The sequence below is a fragment of the Vidua macroura genome, chromosome 27, assembly GCF_024509145.1.
Source record: "Vidua macroura isolate BioBank_ID:100142 chromosome 27, ASM2450914v1, whole genome shotgun sequence".
Lineage (NCBI taxonomy): Eukaryota > Metazoa > Chordata > Aves > Passeriformes > Viduidae > Vidua > Vidua macroura.
In genome coordinates, this window is record NC_071597.1 from 4,089,509 (window position 1) to 4,107,636 (window position 18,128).

General features: G+C 52.5%; 3 protein-coding genes and 1 gene segment (V, D, J or C); all 4 read right to left on the reverse strand.

Annotated features, from left to right (window-relative positions):
• Positions 1–269: 269 nt before the first annotated feature.
• Positions 270–1,630, reverse strand: LOC128819664 (uncharacterized). Its single transcript, XM_053999901.1, has 3 exons — positions 1,499–1,630; positions 450–1,030; positions 270–281 (listed from the first exon to the last, which is right to left on the reverse strand). Exons 1-3 carry the CDS (start codon positions 1,548–1,550, stop codon positions 270–272), a joined length of 645 nt encoding a protein of 214 aa, XP_053855876.1. The 5' UTR covers positions 1,551–1,630.
• Positions 1,631–10,656: 9,026 nt separating this feature from the next.
• LOC128819665 (uncharacterized) lies at positions 10,657–11,969 on the reverse strand. Its single transcript, XM_053999902.1, has 3 exons — positions 11,918–11,969; positions 10,837–11,417; positions 10,657–10,668 (listed from the first exon to the last, which is right to left on the reverse strand). Exons 1-3 carry the CDS (start codon positions 11,967–11,969, stop codon positions 10,657–10,659), a joined length of 645 nt encoding a protein of 214 aa, XP_053855877.1.
• Positions 11,970–12,663: 694 nt separating this feature from the next.
• On the reverse strand, positions 12,664–14,107 carry LOC128819586 (T cell receptor alpha variable 1-2-like). The segment is given in 2 exon segments: positions 12,664–13,081; positions 13,938–14,107. Coding segments are annotated over 2 exon segments (432 nt in total).
• Positions 14,108–15,218: 1,111 nt separating this feature from the next.
• On the reverse strand, positions 15,219–16,569 carry LOC128819666 (uncharacterized). The gene is made up of 3 exons (XM_053999904.1): positions 16,518–16,569; positions 15,520–16,100; positions 15,219–15,254 (listed from the first exon to the last, which is right to left on the reverse strand). The coding sequence occupies exons 1-3, from the start codon at positions 16,567–16,569 to the stop codon at positions 15,219–15,221; spliced, it is 669 nt and encodes a 222-aa protein (XP_053855879.1).
• Positions 16,570–18,128: the final 1,559 nt, after the last annotated feature.

The window sequence follows — 18,128 nt, forward strand, 5'->3', positions numbered from 1 at the left end:
CGATTTATTGTTTTCCTTCCCGGATGTTCTACTGTTTCAGGAAGGTGCTGAATGCTCATCCATGAGTGCTTGGGGAAAAGTGAGGATGGGAATGAAACCTGTAGAGAAGTGAATTCCAGGCTCAGGTGGGATTGAAAGCACACCTGATTTACACATGCAGGTGAGATTGCTGCTTCTTATCCACCTGGCAGTATGGAACAGAGACATTTCTGCAGCGACAGAGATGGAGATTCCTTTGTCACCTCAGAAAGGCTCACTGCAAACACCGATCACATCATGACCTGGTGAGATGACAGCAGTCCATGACCCAGCTCCTGTGTGCCTCTCAGTGCTGCTGCTTGGTCAGTTCCTAGCCCAGGTGAGCTGGAGCAGCTCCAGGAGCATGTCTTTGCTTTGCAAAGCAGGCTGAGAGCAGCAGCAGGCGTGGCCGGAGGGCAAGAGGCGCTGGCAGAGGCGCAGGCGGCAGCAGTTTGGTGTGAGGCGGCGGCGGGCTCGGGAGCGAGGGGAGGCCGGGCTGTGTGTGGCGAGTGTGCGAGCGCAGGCTGCAGGCGGGTTGTGAGGCGTGTGCGGGGCCGTGCGGGGCTGTGCGGGGTCGGTGCGTGCGGGCTCGGGGCAGAGGAAGGAGCTGCGGGGCAAAGCGGGGCCCGGCGGGCCGAGCGGCAGCGCCCCCTGCTGGCCCCGGCCGGCCCCGCCCGCGGCGGTTCGTGCCCGGCCGCAGCCCCGGCTCCTCTGCCCGTGGCCCCCAGCGCGCAGTAATACACGGCCGCGTCCCCGCGCCGGGGCCGCCCGAGCCACAGCGCGCTCCAGCGCCGGTCTGCCGACACCCGCAGCTGGCCCGCAATGGTCGGCAGCTTTGTGGATTCTTTGTGAGTGCTCACGAGGAGTTCGGGGCCTTTGCCCGGCAGCTGACGGTACCAGTAGATTGTTTCGCTGGTCTGGATTTTGGGATGTGAGCAGGTGATGTTGATGCCAGTGCCCTCGATGGTCTCCAGTGACACCTCCTGCTCTACCTGGGCTCTGGCCACAGCCACTGCCACCGAGAAAAGAACAATCATTTTCCATCAGCAGCAATTGCCGTGCACGCGAAGAGGCGTGAGGGCAGAAGAGGACAGAGCACCGGTAGCTGGGATCTGTTCTGAGAATAAAGCATGGAGAGACTATTTCTCCGAGCGTGATTACTTGAACATAAGAATGTGGGATATTTTGGAGAAGAGTCAGACTGCAGAAGGGGAGACTGGAATGAGGAAAAGAGACTGGCTGAAATGAATGGATGGGTAGTGGATTGAATGCTTCCATGAATAACTAAAGAAATGCAGTAGTTGAGCAGGCAAGCTGGGAGAGAACGGATAAATTGAGGAGAGGAGGGTTGAGGGCAGTGGGTGAAAAGGAAGCGCAGAGCAGCAGGAGTGCCAGAGACAAATCGCGATCCCAATGCTTATCCCAGGCAGACCCAGCCCCAGCTCCTGCCTCGGCCACCTCCACCGCCACCCCCGCGCACCGAGCAGCAGCACGGGCAGCGCCGCCAGCCCCGCGCCCCGACACCGCCGCATGCCGCCGCTCCGCCGGCCGAGCCTCGCTGTGCCCCTCAGCCCCGGCTCTGCTGCGCCCGTGCCGCCTCCTCTGCAACGCCGCCAGCTCCGCCCCGGGCCACAGCCCTGCGCCGGCGCTGCTCGGGCTCTCGCCGACTCCTGGCCGGGAACGGAGGGGAGGCGAGCGCGCTGGGAGTGGGGCGGCGCTCGGGTCTCTGCACGTCCGAAGCAGCGGAGTCAGGGTGGGGGTCAGTGGATCGGGCTGGTATCATGGAGCTGAGGATTGACAGGCCCTGGGTTTCCTTCGCTCCCATCATCTGTTCACTCACATCTCCCCTTTGCTGTCCTGTTGGGCACTCCCGAATTGTCCTTCAAGGCACTGGAAAGTAATCCACTCACATGGATACAGGAGCTGGGCATAAAGCCTCAGCCCTTCCCCGTGTCCATGAAACCAAACTGATGCATCACAGGGAAGAGCAGCTATGCCCTGGATAGGAGAGACCTGTCCGTGTGTCCCTGTATCCATGTATCTGTGTGTCCGTATGTCTGTATGTGTCTGAGCACTCCAAGCCTTGCTGAGGCACTCCCAACATTTCAAACAGAATTAAGTTAAAAATCGAAACTTGGGTGAACCCATCCTTGTTGGGGCTGGCAACTGGCAGTAGCAGAACGTGATTGTTTAGAGCAGCTGGAAAAGGAGGGCTCAGGAAGCAGGGACTCCATTTCAATGCCTCTTCCCTGGACAAATCTCCTGCACGCTGCTACATCATTGCTCAGCTGCACCCAGGAAGCTTCTGAGACTGTAAACCAGGTGAGTCTGAAGCCCCATCCCTTTCTCTTGCTCTTACAAAATGATCCAGTAGACAAATATCTCAGCGGAGGTTGTTTTCTTCTGTGCTCAGTCCACTCTCATGGCAAAGATATTTGGGGGACTTTGTGTAATTGAGAAAAGCTGAAAGGTGGCTGCAGGGGCTCTTCCTTGAGAAATTAGGATAGAGACTCCCTGGGCCAGGCTGCTATTTGCAGGACAAAGAAGAAAGCTCCTTGCCAAGGCTCCAGGTCCCAACTCAGGAGTGGCCTTGGTTGCTCCCATTCACCCTTGTGATCTGTTTCTTGTCTGCTCCCTCTCCCAGGTGCACTTTTGACTTTGAGACATGTCCTGCTACAGCCTGTGCTGGCCATGCCGGCCCTGTGGCCCCACCCCGCTGGCCAACAGCTGCCATGAGCCCTGTGTCAGGCAGTGCCAGGACTCCACCGTCGTCATTGAGCCCTCCCCTGTGGTGGTGACCCTGCCTGGCCCCATCCTCAGCTCCTTCCCACAGAACACCGTGGTGGGATCCTCCACCTCAGCTGCTGTTGGCAGCATCCTCAGCTGTGATCGAGTGCCCATCAGCTCTGTGGGCTGTGACCCCTATGGCATTTCCAGGTGCTACAATGTGTAAGAGCCCGTCTGAAGCCCCTTGTTCTCCATTCTGCCTTCCGATTGCCACAAGAAAGAATCCCTTCCCCCACTGCAGTTCCGGCTTAGAACAGGACACAGCACAGCTGGAACCACTGAACCGTCATGCTGGCTGTTCCGAACAAGGCCTGGTAAGAACTTGGCAAGGAGTTGGCAAGGACTTGGCAAAGACCTGACATGGACCCAGCACGGGACAGCCTGATGTGCGGCCTGATCTCCGTTCTTAAGCCGAATGAACTTTTGGGGGTGACTCCCGTGGTCCTTCATTGAAGACCCTTCATCTGCCTCGTTACCACTGTGACAAAGAAAGAATGAGAACCCTCCTCCCAAGGACTGAGACTGAGACCCCTACTATAGGGAGGAGGGGAAATTGGTGGTCTGACCACTAGTGACATGACCTGTTTCCCTTCAGTAATTTCAATGGACTTATTCTTCATTGTATTCGTCTTGCTTTGGTGGTTTCTGTGGACTCACCTGTTCCCTCGTGGCGATTACAGTGGACTTTCATTGTTACACTTGTTCCCCCCTCTTTCCTCTCTGGACTATAACTGGAGCCCCGAGTCGACCAGAACTTCGAAGACTCCCCCGACACGACAGACGGATCCCCATCGTCCGGAGCACTGAGGATCTCGCCTGTGTTGGTAGCTATTCCCATAGCCCTCTTCTCTCTCTCTCTCTCTATCTTTTTATCTCCTTTCTTATCCCCACTATCGCGTTTACTGTTTTGGCCCCTAATAAAGGTGCATTTGTTCTGATTAACTGACAGTCCCTTGTTGTTTGCCTTTTTTGCACTTTTGGGATCGGTGAAAAGAACCATCACGACACCCCGCAAGAAACGGATCGTGACATTAAAATTGGCGTCACGGACAGGATTTCTGTCTAGACAGAAGGGTTGCAGCTGAAAAGGCTCCCACACTGTCTTTGGAATTTCACAAAGGATCCCCTAGTGCAAAAGGCGGGACACTGTTGTTTTGTTGTTGTTGTGTGTATCTGGTCTGGGAAGGAAGGGACAACTTGAAGCAACTAAGCAGAGCCTCCCAGGCAGATGATTGTCCTTTCACCCAGCCAGGGAAGCGAAGGGTGACACAGCGAGGGCTGTGTAGTTTTGTGGAACTTAAGTTTGTAGCTCCCTGTCGTGGTTTTGGTCCCTTCACAAAATGAGTGACAATCTTAGCGCTGAAATTAAAGCTGAATTTTATGCACTACTAGCCAAACACAATGCCAAACCTTCTACGGAAGGAGAAAAATGGGCACAGAGTAATTGGTTTAACTTAGAAAATGTTATTGATAGAGTGTGTTCATTACAACATGAAACAAAATTCAAACTGGGCAAAAATAAAATTATCTTATGCTCAGTTTTGGGAGCTTGTCTTATGGCAGCTATAGAAAATGGCTTCGAGCGAAGAAGTGAGGAACATGCTATAATAGACTCCCTTCAAAATCTAGTTGAAATTTTGCAAAAACAGTTCTATGAAGCAAAAAATGTGATCTATGCATTGCGAGCTGCCTTAACAGAGGAACATGTTAACAAATCACATCATGCTGATTCCTCTACAGAGCCTGAGGAGAAGGAAACTCCTCACATTAAACAAATCTATCCTCATCAAGAACTTGAAGCAGCAAGTAATTGTGGGGAACATTGCTACCATCACTTGAGACCCTTGATTAAAACTATCTCAGTGTATAGCTATCTCAGTGATGATGATCTCGAACTTCACATCACAACCAAACGCATACCATCACAAGTAAACACTGCCACCGAGCTAGCTAAGCTTAAAAGGGAATATGGACACCCTCCACATGAATCAGAAACAGAATATGTTTTCCGGGTGTCCCTCACTGGTGGTGATCAAATTCAATTAACTGAACAGGAAGCCAGTGGGTATTGGGGACATGGTGTCTTCTTAACAACAGGAGATAAACGTGACACATGGTCCCTGACACAGCGTGCAGCTTTTTGGGCCGGGGGAACAAGCCCCTTGGAAAGGGGAGATCCCATAGCTAGAATTAGTACCCCCGATCAACTCTTGGAAAATGTGCACAAAGCTGCTTGCCTGCAAATGACTCACAAAAAGAAATGAATTCCTGGCTTTGAATCCCTGATGCAATTACCTGTGAAGCCCGAAATAATGACCCCTTTAATTTGTGGGCTTCCAGAATCACTCAAACCTACAGCAATTCTCCTTCCAAAAACGATAGCAGCTGTATCTCCTGTAGAAAGACCAGACAGATTTCCTAGTAACCGGAACGACCCATTTGTTCCCCTTTATGGCTTGTTGAGGAAAGGGGTGAAATGGGATTGGAGTCTTTCTCAGGAGTCAGCATTGCAATTGCTGATTTTTGAAGCAACAGCTCATCAAGCACTGGGCCCTATCCATCCTACAGATCCTTTCCAGGTGGAATGGGGATTTGCCTCCTCAGGGCTGTCAGTACACATATGGCAGCGGGGTCCTGAGGCTCCGACAAGACCTGTTGGTTTTTATTCCCGTGGTTCCAAAGATGCTGAGAAAAGATACACTACCTGGGAAAAAGGATTGTTTATGGTTATCTTGGCTTTCCTAGAAGTAGAAAAAATTGCACAAAAACAACCAATTGTATTGAGAGGCCCCTTCAAGGTTATTAAGACAGTCACTAGTGGGACTCCCCCTCCTGACGGGGTGGCCCAGAGGGCCTTAGTGAGAAAGTGGTATGCTCAGGTAACTTCTTCTCAATGACAGAAGGACCTGTAAAAACTTTAGCAATCCAAGAAACAGACAGCTTGGACAAACCTGCCTCTGTAATCAAAGTAACCCCTCCTTTCTGCCCCGAACAATCAGCAAACTCTTGGTTTACTGATGCTTCTGCTAAAGGGAAAGGAAAAGTATGGAAATATAGGGCAGAAGCCCTCCACTTTTCCTCTGGTGAGCAAATGATTACAGAGGGAGAAGGTAGTGTACACGTTGGGGAGCTGGTAGCTGTCTGGAGTGTTTTTCAACGAGAAGCACAGAATTCCTCTTTGGTCTGCATCTACACTGACTCCTGTGCTCTCTACCAAATGATCCTAATAATCCAGCTCATGACCCTGGCCAACCTGTTCTGGTGGACCTCTCTTACTATAGGACTAGTAGCACTTGTGCTAAAACCCCCTCTGAAGAAATATGCACGGGAAGCCTCTGGTGCTCTAGGGAAAGAGCATTGGACAAGTACATGCTGGATAATTCCATCATTCTAACCTTTCTTCCTCTTGGTGACAGAATTCTGTTGTGTTTACTTTTTCAGAAGAACTCCAAGGGACATGAAGACCACCTAATCCATGATAAACTGGTAATACTTTTCTGCATCCTACCACAACCCCATGGCCAGAAACCAGCTGAGTGACCGTGGTCTGAAATAATTGTGGTAGCATGCAGAAAAAGTGAAAGGATCTCTTGAAGCACAAAAAGGTTTGTACGCACCCAAGCATACAGGATTGTTGGCACAATTTTACACTAACACAGACTGCAGAAGTGGTTTGCTTATGGGAAAAAACACCGAAGGGCTTTCTTTTAAGTTTATAATAAATGCTGTAGCCCAATCTACTACAGGTTATACCACCACCACTACCACCACTCGAGCCCAACCACCAGTTATGCTTACCCTGAAAATTTTTGAAGTTGGACCATATGTAATCAGGAAAACTGGCCAACAACAGATATTATTTAATCCGGCATGGTCTCTTAAACAAGTCAAATTACTGATGCAAAACAATGTCTCAGAAATACAACCAGCTTGTTCACCCTTTTTGCAAACCTCTTTGCAGGGTTGGACAACCTGGCTGCAACAGTGGAACCCTCCTAAAAAACTGGCTGCCAAGAGACATAACTGGTGTTGTGGGAACAGGATTGGGAATCCTAAATAGTATTGATTCAGAAGTATTAATGTATAAATTGGCTTCCACGACTAAAGATTTAACCAAAATACAACAACCACTGCAATCGTCCTTATCGGCCTTGGGAACACATCAGTGGTTGCTATCAAACATTCTAGCAAATTGGGAAAAGATAAATGTGAATGATAGCAAATTGATAATTGATGCACTTAATGCCACACAAAGCAATGTTTCCTTAGCTCTTAGCTGTATCCAGGCTCAATGATGGATGCAGTCAGTTGCTGCCTCAATTATAAGAGAAGGTGAAGAAGGCACTTTTCCTACTGAAATGAGGAAAATAGTCTGGGACAGTGCCACTGACTTTGAAAGAGATTTCCAATCCTGGTGGAATTTAGTGAATTTTACCTATGACCCTAACACAAACACAGCCACAGCATTTGTGTTGACCATAAGTAATGCCTCAGTGCATTTGATATTCCCTATCATCGCACTAGGATTAAATCATGATGGAGCCACTTTCTATCCTTCTGAACATAGAGAATGGGCCCGTCAAATTGATGACAAATGGCAAACTGTCAATTTAGAGTCCTGTACCATTTGAGAACAACTAGGGTTTATCTGTGAAGGTAATGCAATTGTAGCTCAAGATATTTGTCTGGAGACAGAACAAAATATCTGTCATTTTGATATTCATCCTAACGAGACTTCTGAAACAGTCCTTGTATATACAGGCAATGGGTGTGCCTGCTTCAGAACCGCTTGTGATACTGTGTTTATACAAAGTACAGTAGTAGCTACTAAAAATCATTCAAATTTTTGTGCTTGTAACTTTACTAAAATTGCAGGATGCGATTTTTCTTTTGTAGCTCCAGTTACTTCACATGAACTTTTAGAATCCAATCTTACCATGATTCACAAGCTACTGCCTACTCCCATTGGGATGAACCTTACTCTGGTAAAGCAATTATTACTTCATCAAGATCTAATAGAGATCCTAGGAAAAATCAAGGAGAATGACAGAAAACTCTGGTAACTGTTCATCATAATGTGCAAGAAATACATCGTGTTGTAGAAAGGGTGAAAAGTGATGCTGAGCACAGGGGGTGGGATACCCTTTTCGGGTGGTCGCCTACCGCCACTGGTGTCCTGAACAAATTGTGTCATCCCACTGTTGTTCTTTGGATTTTAGTTATGATTGGTTTTGTTTTATCAGTAATCTTGCTCATTGTGAATTGGAAAATGATGAAACTACTAACAAAATTGACATCTATAATTAATGCACACCACTTGGCCGACATTCTTTACACGATAGATGTTCCCAGGACTGTAGACACAAGGAGATTATAAGGTTAGAAGATATGTTTTACATAATTTTCTCTTATGATTTGTTGTAATCACTGTTTTAATTGTTTTTTGTTTATTGATTATAAAATTGTACTCAGTAATATTGATTATACTAGGTTTATTACTTTATTGTTTAATATTGATTATACTGGTTTATTATTTGATCAATCTATTGTTCAATTGATGAATATTGATTATTATCTGAACAATTTATTGTTTAACTATTATTGATTTAATTAATACTAATTGTATTTTGCTTATTGTTTAATTACAATTTGTTTACTAATATGTTGTGATTGTTTTAGTTTTCCTGTTTATTCTTTCTTTCCATTTTCCTCTTCTCTTTTCCCTGGGACGTGCTGCCAAAATTTGACGAATCCTGAAGACTCCACAACAACACCATGGAATCCTGCTGATGAAGATTTTTCGAGGGCAATCGTCAGTCACGGGGTGGTGTAAGAGCCCGTCTGAAGCCCCTCATTTTCCATTCTGCCTTCCGATTGCCACAAGAAAGAATCCCTTCCTCCACTGCAGTTCCGGCTAAGAACAGGACACAGCACAGGTGGAACCACTGAACCGTCATGCTGGCTGTTCCCAACAAGGCCTGGTAAGAACTTGGCAAGGAGTTGGCAAGGACTTGGCAAAGACCTGACATGGAGCCAGCACGGGACAGCCTGATGCGCGGCCTGCTTCTAATCTCCGTTCTTAAGCCCAATGAACTTTTGGGGTGACTCCCGTGGTCCTTCGTTGAAGACCCCTCATCTGCCTCGTTACCACTGTGACAAAGAAAGAATGAGAACCCTCCTCCCAAGGACTGAGACTGAGACCCCTACTATAGGGAGGAGGGGAAATTGGTGGTCTGACCACTAGTGACATGACCTGTTTCCCTTCAGTAATTTCAATGGACTTATTCTTCATTGTATTCGTCTTGCTTTGGTGGTTTCTGTGGACTCACCTGTTCCCTCGTGGCGATTACAGTGGACTTTCATTGTTACACTTGTTCCCCCCTCTTTCCTCTGTGGACTATAACTGAAGCCCCGAGTCGACCAGAACTTCGAAGACTCCCCCGACACGACAGACGGATCCCCATCGTCCGCAGCACTGAGGATCTCGCCTGTGTTGGCAGCTATTCCCATAGCCCTCTTCTCTCTCTCTCTCTCTCTCTATCCTTTTATCTCCTTTCTTATCCCCACTATCGCATTTAGTGTTTTGGCCCCTAATAAAGGTGCATTTGTTGTGATTAACTGATAGTCCCTTGTTGTTTGCCTTTTTTGCACTTTTGGGATCGGTGAAAAGAACCATCACGACACCCCGCAAGAAGCGGATTGTGACACTCAGCCATTGGCCCTGTGAGCATTCCGTGCCTCTGGGGCCTCGCTCATGGCAAGGGGCTGTTCCCGCTCAGCTCGCAGTGGAGTCCTCACCTCCGCAGCTGCAATGGCCAGCACTGCTGCACAGCCAGGCCAGGCCACTTGGGAGCTCGGGGGCTTCTTCCACACTGAGGTTTCTCACCTTCCCGAGGTGTCCTCAGCTCTGTCAGGGCACTGCTAATCCCCAAATCCTGACGACTTTTGGACATCTCCGAGGCTGGAGACTGCACAGATTCACAAGCATTCCCTGGTTTGTGCTCCCTAATCCCATAAGACCTCCTCAAACCTCCTTTATCCTCCTGTTCCTCTTGTCCCTTCTTGCCACTGGCAACGCTCAGCCTGAACCACTTCACAGCAGTTTCCTAATGGCCCATCAATTAGAAGCTGGAGAGCTCTGAGCTCCCTCCTTCTCTCCTTTATCACCTACTGCCAGATGGGTGTCATTGTGTGCTTTGTCCTCACTTTCCCTGTTCCTTGTTCTTCCCTTGGAAAGGAAAATGGACGTGATGTGAGCCTTAGAGAACCAGACACTCTCACCTTTCCCATGCCCTGACTGAGGCCTCTGCTGAACGTGGTCAACCCAAGGAGCTCCTCTAGATGCTGAAAGGCTCCTGTCCCCAAAGGAAATGGGGTCTCTCGAACATGAGGAGAGAAACCTCATGTGGAGCTGAGTCTTTCAAGTGTCTCCCTCTAACACTTGCAGCATTGCTAGATCCTGGCATTTGTACTTCTGGATGCTTGACAGGTTCCTAACGTGAAGGGAATGGACCAATTAGTTTAAGGGGGTGGGGGGTGCAAACGAGCACTTCGATGATTTGAAATGCTCCTCTACTCCTACCGATTTATTGTTTTCCTTCCCGGATGTTCTACTGTTTCAGGAAGGTGCTGAATGCTCATCCATGAGTGTTTGGGGAAGAGTGAGGATGGGAATGAAACCTGTAGAGAAGTGAATTCCAGGCTCAGGTGGGATTGAAAGCACACCTGATTTACACATGCAGGTGAGATTGCTGCTTCTTATCCACCTGGCAGTATGGAACAGAGACATTTCTGCAGCGACAGAGATGGAGATTCCTTTGTCACCTCAGAAAGGCTCACTGCAAACACCGATCACGTCATGACCTGGTGAGATGACAGCACTGCATGACTCAGCTCCTGTGTGCCTCTCAGTGCTGCTGCTTGGTCAGTTCCTAGCCCAGGTGAGCTGGAGCAGCTCCAGGAGCATGTCTTTGCTTTGCAAAGCAGGCTGAGAGCAGCAGCAGGCGTGGCCGGAGGGCGAGAGGCGCTGGCAGAGGCGCAGGCGACAGCAGTTTGGTGTGAGGCGGCGGCGGGCTCGGGAGCGAGGGGAGGCCGGGCTGTGTGTGGCGAGTGTGCGAGCGCAGGCTGCAGGCGGGTTGTGAGGCGTGTGCGGGGCCGTGCGGGGCTGTGCGGGGTCGGTGCGTGCGGGCTCGGGGCAGAGGAAGGAGCTGCGGGGCAAAGCGGGGCCCGGCGGGCCGAGCGGCAGCGCCCCCTGCTGGCCCCGGCCGGCCCCGCCCGCGGCGGTTCGTGCCCGGCCGCAGCCCCGGCTCCTCTGCCCGTGGCCCCCAGCGCGCAGTAATACACGGCCGCGTCCCCGCGCCGGGGCCGCCCGAGCCACAGCGCGCTCCAGCGCCGGTCTGCCGACACCCGCAGCTGGCCCGCAATGGCCGGCACATCCTTGGAGCCTCTAGCAGTGAGGGCGAGGAATTCGAGTGCTCGGCTCGGCAGCTGACGGTACCACTTTATCAAATCGTAGCTCTGGATTTTGGGATGTGAGCAGGTGATATTGATGCCGATGCCCTCGGGGGTCTCCAGGAGTGGCTTCTGCTGTACCTGGGCTCTGCCTGAAGACACTGCCGGGGAAAGAAAAAGGTGAAACTTCAAATTCTACATTACCACACTGCACAGATCAAATCCCGCAGAAACAGTTAGTAACGTTCAGAGATGATCAGAAAAATAGTACCGAGGGGATATCACGATAAGCAAGAATGGAAGTGTCCATTATTGCTTTATGGAGAGATGAATCGGTGAATGCCAGTAAGAACGGTGCAGTCACTAGAGAATGGGAGGATGTGGGAGAGAGCACTAAAAGAAAAGAAAAAAAATGGGAAGGGCTAAGAACTGACATTATAAATAATAAAGAAGGAGAGTTATGGAATGCTTGTGCGGGTTGGACATTGAATAAAATCAGGACAGTTCTGAGGGACTACGGGATGGAGAAAAGGGAAGGATGAACGGGAGAACAGCTCTCGGGAAGAGGTCTATGAAGAAGCCAGACAGGACGGCAGCCTGCGAGGACCTGCGGGATCACCCCATCCCCAGACCGCGGCCCCCCTTCGGCACCGCCACGCACCGAGCAGCAGCACGGCCAGCGCCGCCAGCCCCGCGCCCCGACAGCGCCGCATGCCGCCGCTCCGCCGGCCGAGCCTCGCTGTGCCCCTCAGCCCCGGCTCTGCTGCGCCCGTGCCGCCTCCTCTGCAACGCCGCCAGCTCCGCCCCGGCCGCCCTCAGCCCCCGCCTCTCTCGGCACCAGCACAATCAGCGACACAAGGACCTTGGGCACGGCCAGGCACAAGAGACAGCTGTGTCCCATCGCACACAGCAGCGACACCGCTTGGGAAGCAGATCCAGCCCGCACCCACCTGCAGCGGGCAGCTGCCGGCCCCACTCGGCTGCACTCAGGCTGTTTGTGAGCCTGGGAAGCTGCTGCTCTCTGCTGTTCAGGGCCAGAGCAGTGCTCGCTGTCCCTGGCAGAGGCAGCAAATTCCCTCCCGCTGAGGGACACACACGGACAGAGCCAGGGCCCTGCTCAGCACGGTGGAGCCATAGACAAATCCGTGCTTCCCGTGGCTCCATGCAAACGGGGCTGCTCCAAGAGCACACAAGGCAGGAACACACAACCAGCCCTGGCCTCTGCTGAGGACATGTGGGGCCAAAAGTCTGGAGTGTGGCAGGACAAGGTCCCAGGCAAGCACAGGGGGTATTTTTCTTTTCTCAGACACTGCACAATGCAGAAATGAGTCAAAGTATTCTGAGACACTTCCCCAAGGGAAATGCTAAAATGAATGTGCCCAAAACCATCAGAGCAGTGTACACACATGTGGATGGAACTTCAGGTGAGCATCAGGGTGAGATCAGGGTCCCTTCCCCAAGCTCAGCCTTGCCCTGACACATCCCCTCCCTGCCCTGGCTTGTTGCACAGCCGAGGAAGCTCCCTGCAGCAGGGTGTCTTGCAGAGCACAGAGGTACAAGGCACTGTCAGAGAGCTCCACTTCCTCCAGCTGCAGGACACTGTATTTGCCCGTGGTGTTCAGGTGCGTGCTGATACGGCCGCTGTGCCTGGGGCCACTCCCTGTTTGATAGGAGACCAGCTGTGGGGCTTGGCCTCTCTGCAGCTGGTAGCAGAGCAATCCCCTGAAAATACTGCTCTGGTATTTGCAGGTGGTGTGGAAGGGCTGTCCCTGCTTCACAGTGACTGCTCCATCTTCCTGGGTGACCGTGTCCTGCCCCGTGGCACCTGGAAGAACGTCAATTTCAGCACTTCCCCGGGGAATTACTATGGAAAGCTAAATGATGTGGATACAAAACCCTGGTGGAGAAAGCTCCCTGCCTTGTAGCCGAGTTCGAAAAGATTCTGGGCAGGAGTTCAGAGCTCTTTGCTCTGCATCACCCAAAGGAGAGCTGGGCTGTGTCTCTGCTATTATTCATCCTGCACAGAGGGGCCGGGAACAACCTGGCATGCCTGAACTTTGCGAGTTGGAAACAGCTCCCCTCCAGCTGCCTGAGGCACCCACCGAGGTACAGCAGAAAGGTTCATCCTGCTTCCCCATCCCTGTCACCTCTAAAGGCTCCTTGATCCCTGAGTACACACAACGCTGCGAGTGGAACGAGGGAGCCCTGGTTGTGCTGACAGCCCAGAGAACACTGGAAGCAGTGGCAGAGCTGGGTCAGCCTGGAAGCAGAAGGAGACACCCTGATAATGTCAGTGACCTGAGAACTTTGAGATACCTGTGGCAGGTTTAACGGGATCCTGGAATGTACATTTCAATGGGAAGAATGTGGGACTGTAGAGAAGCTGAGATCTCCCGAGGTGCCAGCACTTGGATCAGAAGAGAGAGGCAGATGCAGATGCATTGATGGCGAGAGAAAAGACAGAGAAGAAGACTGAGGTTTCTCTTCCTTCCCTTTTCCTTTACAAACCGAAAAGCTTCTTGAGCAAATACTTAGAAAACCACAAAGAAGAACGGATTTTTCTCAGCCATTTCCATCTATTCCCTGGTATTTCCCTATAAGGTCTTGCTTAGCGTGTTGAGGGTTTCCTGTGGGAAGAGAGAAGAAGAAGAGGAGAGCCTTGGGGAAAAGGCAGGACTTACCCAGGAGCTGGGCCAGGAAGACGGTGAGGATGAGATATGCGAGGTGCATGCCGAGAGCAAGCTGCGTGTTTGCTGAGTGCGGAAGAGTCCGAAAGCCACGTGGCAGCCCCGAGAGAACAGAGCTGCCGGGAGCGACTCTCGGCGGGAGCAAAGGAAGCAGCGGCGGGAGCAGGCAGAGCAATGAGCTGTCCTTGCAGTGCCTGAGATGCTCCTTGTGCGTTTCTCACTCCTCCAGCAGCAGCCCCCGAGGCTCCCTCAGCCACTGGCCCTGTGAGCATTCCGTGCCTCTGGGGCCTCGCTCATGGCAAGGGGCTGTTCCCGCTCAGCTCGCAGTGGAGTCCTCACCTCCGCAGCTGCAATGGCCAGCTCTGCTGCACAGCCAGGCCAGGCCACTTGGGAGCTCGGGGGCTTCTTCCCCACTGAGGTTTCTCACCTTCCTGAGGTGTCCTCCGCTCTGTCAGGGCACTGCTAATCCCCAAATCCTGACGATTTTTAGACATTTCCGAGGCTGGAGACTGCTCAGATTCACAAGCATTCCCAGGTTTGTGTTCCCTGATCCCATAAGACCTCCTCAAACCTACTTTATCCTCCCGTTCCTCTTGTCCCTTCTTGCCACTGGCAAGGCTCAGCCTGAGCCACTTCACAGCAGTTTCCTAATGGCCCATCAATTAGAAGCTGGAGAGCTCTGAGCTCCCTCCTTCTCTCCTTTATCACCTACTGCCAGATGGGTGTCATTGTGTGCTTTGTCCTCACTTTCCCTGTTCCTTGTTCTTCCCTTGGAAAGGAAAATGGACGTGATGTGAGCCTTAGAGAACCAGACACTCTCACCTTTCCCATGCCCTGACTGTGGCCTCTGCTGAACGTGGTCAGCCCAAGGAGCTCCTCTAGATGCTGAAAGGCTCCTGTCCCCAAAGGAAATGGGGTGTCTCGAACATGTGTCTGGAGAGAAACCTCATGTGGAGCTGAGTCTTTCAAGTGTCTCCCTCTAACACTTGCAGCATTGCTAGATCCTGGCATTTGTACTTCTGGATGCTTGACAGGTTCCTAACGTGAAGGGAATGGACCAATTAGTTTAAGGGGGTGGGGGGTGCAAACGAGCACTTCGATGATTTGAAATGCTCCTCTACTCCTACCGATTTATTGTTTTCCTTCCCGGATGTTCTACTGTTTCAGGAAGGTGCTGAATGCTCATCCATGAGTGTTTGGGGAAGAGTGAGGATGGGAATGAAACCTGTAGAGAAGTGAATGCCAGGCTCAGGTGGGATTGAAAGCACACCTGATTTACACATCCAGGTGAGATTGCTGCTTCTTATCCACCTGGCAGTATGGAACAGAGACATTTCTGCAGCGACAGAGATGGAGATTCCTTTGTCACCTCAGAAAGGCTCACTGCAAACACCGATCACGTCATGACCTGGTGAGGTGACAGCACTCCATGACCCAGCTCCTGTGTGCCTCTCAGTGCTGCTGCTTGGTCAGTTCCTAGCCCAGGTGAGCTGGAGCAGCTCCAGGAGCATGTCTTTGCTTTGCAAAGCAGGCTGAGAGCAGCAGCAGGCGTGGCCGGAGGGCGAGAGGCGCTGGCAGAGGCGCAGGCGGCAGCAGTTTGGTGTGAGGCTGCGGCGGGCTCGGGAGCGAGGGGAGGCCGGGCTGTGTGTGGCGAGTGTGCGAGCGCAGGCTGCAGGCGGGTTGTGAGGCGTGTGCGGGGCCGTGCGGGGCTGTGCGGGGTCGGTGCGTGCGGGCTCGGGGCAGAGGAAGGAGCTGCGGGGCAAAGCGGGGCCCGGCGGGCCGAGCGGCAGCGCCCCCTGCTGGCCCCGGCCGGCCCCGCCCGCGGCGGTTCGTGCCCGGCCGCAGCCCCGGCTCCTCTGCCCGTGGCCCCCAGCGCGCAGTAATACACGGCCGCGTCCCCGCGCCGGGGCCGCCCGAGCCACAGCGCGCTCCAGCGCCGGTCTGCCGACACCCGCAGCTGGCCCGAACTGTCCGGCAGCTCTTTGGAGTCTTTCATAGTGAGTGCGAGGAGTTCAGGTCCTTGGCCAGGGAGTAGACGATACCACTGGATCCAGTCGCTGGCCTGGATTTTTGGATGTGAGCAGGTGATGTTGATGCCGATGCACTCGGTGGTCTCCAGTGACGCCTCCTGCTCTACCTGGGCTCTGGCCACAGCCCCTGTCACGGGGAAAAGAAGAATCAGTTTTCTTTTACAGAAAATGCCACGCAGGGGGAGATGGGAGAGGGCGACGGATCAGAGCAAACTGGGATATGTTCTGGTAATAATGTATGAAGAGCTAATTTCACTGAGGGTGTTTGTCTGAGGACAAGAATCTATGACGGGTGTTTTGAGGAAAAATCAGAACGAAATTACAAAAATACGCCAGCTGGGAGGGAGAGAGGGATACAGACATGAAGTAAAAAAGGCAAACTGGGAAGCAATAAATTCACGGAGGGAAGAAAGTATGACGGCAAAGGAGGGAACAGAGGGTAAATAAGAACCGAAAAGGAGCAGGAGGATAAGAGATGAATCTTGGGCTAGGCGGTCTCACGTAGCCCCCGACCCAGACGCCCCCGGCCGCCAACGCAACGCACCGAGCAGCACCGCGGCCAGCGCCGCCAGCCCCGCGCCCCGACAGCGCCGCATGCCGCCGCTCCGCCGGCCGAGCCTCGCTGTGCCCCTCAGCCCCGGCTCTGCTGCGCCCGTGCCGCCTCCTCTGCAACGCTGCCAGCTCCGCCCCGGGGCACAGCCCTGCGCCGGCGCTGCTCGGGCTCTCGCCGACTCCTGGCCGGGAACGGAGGGGAGGCGAGCGCGCTGGGAGTGGGGCGGCGCTCGGGTCTCTGCACGTCCGAAGCAGCGGAGTCGGGGGGGGCGGTCAGTGGATCGGGCTGGTATCATGGAGCTGAGGATTGACAGGCCCTGGGTTTCCTTCGCTCCCATCATCTATTCACTCACATCTCCCCTTTGCTGTCCTGTTGGGCACTCCCGAATTGTCCTTCAGGGCACTGGAAAGAAATCCACTCACATGGATACAGGAGCTGGGCATAAAGCTTCAGACCTTCCCCGTGTCCATGAAACCAAACTGATGCAGCATAGGGAAGAGCAGCTATGCCCTGGCCTGGAGAGACCTGTCAGTGTGTCTGTGTGTCTGTTTGTCTGTGTTTCGTACAGCTGGAAAAGGAGGGCACAGAAAGCAGGATGTGCATTTCAGGGCCTCTTCCCTGGACAAGTCTCCTGCACGCTGCTACATCGTTGTTCATCTGCACCCGGGGCTCCTTGTGACGCCGGGAAAACGCTGCTCTGTGATGCTCAGGGCAGAGCAGTGCAGAGCGTCTCCAGTGCGATCAACGCATTTCACTTGTCGAGTAACACAGCAGGACACACTCACACATACACACACACACTCACACACACTCACACACACACTCCCACACACAGAGGTTCCTGCACATCGGGGTGCATTCATGCACGAATCTGTGCTCCCTCATGGATTCCTGGGGACCCTGCCTGAACACAAGTGCACACAAACCAGGAACACAGGCAAGGACACAATGAGCCGTGGACGCTGCTGAGGAAACCAGGGATAACTGCAGCAGGGCGGGAGCCATGTGGGGAAGGACAAGGAGTCAGGCAAGCCCATGACACAGTTCGTGTACTGACAGGCTGAACAGAGGGTAAGATGTCCAGCGAGGCACGAATACTTTCCCGAAGGCAGTTTTAACAGGGCAGGGTGGGAACCAGCAGCCCAATGCTGACACACGGGAAGGCAAAAACCGGTGACCATCAGGGTGAGCTGAGGAGGGAAGAAGGGAGGGTGTATATGTAAGTGTGTGGGCACAGATCCGTGTTGGGGTGTGCTTTATGTGTGCACATCTCTGGATGGCAATGTTCACATAGATGTGAGTGCAAAGACTCAGCTGCAGGAGCAGGAAAAGGAGGGAATGTGTGTGTTTGCACATCTGTGGGGACATGTCAGAAGGAGAAGTGTCTGTGCCTGTGTCTCCTTTGGAAATGTGTGTGCACACAGCTCTTCATACACACAGAGCTATGAGTTACTCTTTGGGTCTGTGCAAGCTCCAGAATGTGTTTGTGCTATCGTGAACTCGTGGATGTGCAATAGGAGTTCTTTAATTATTTCTTCTACTCCGGGAACTGCTTTATTCCCAGAAAGGCCTCAGGGAGGCACAGGGATGTGATGGAACTGA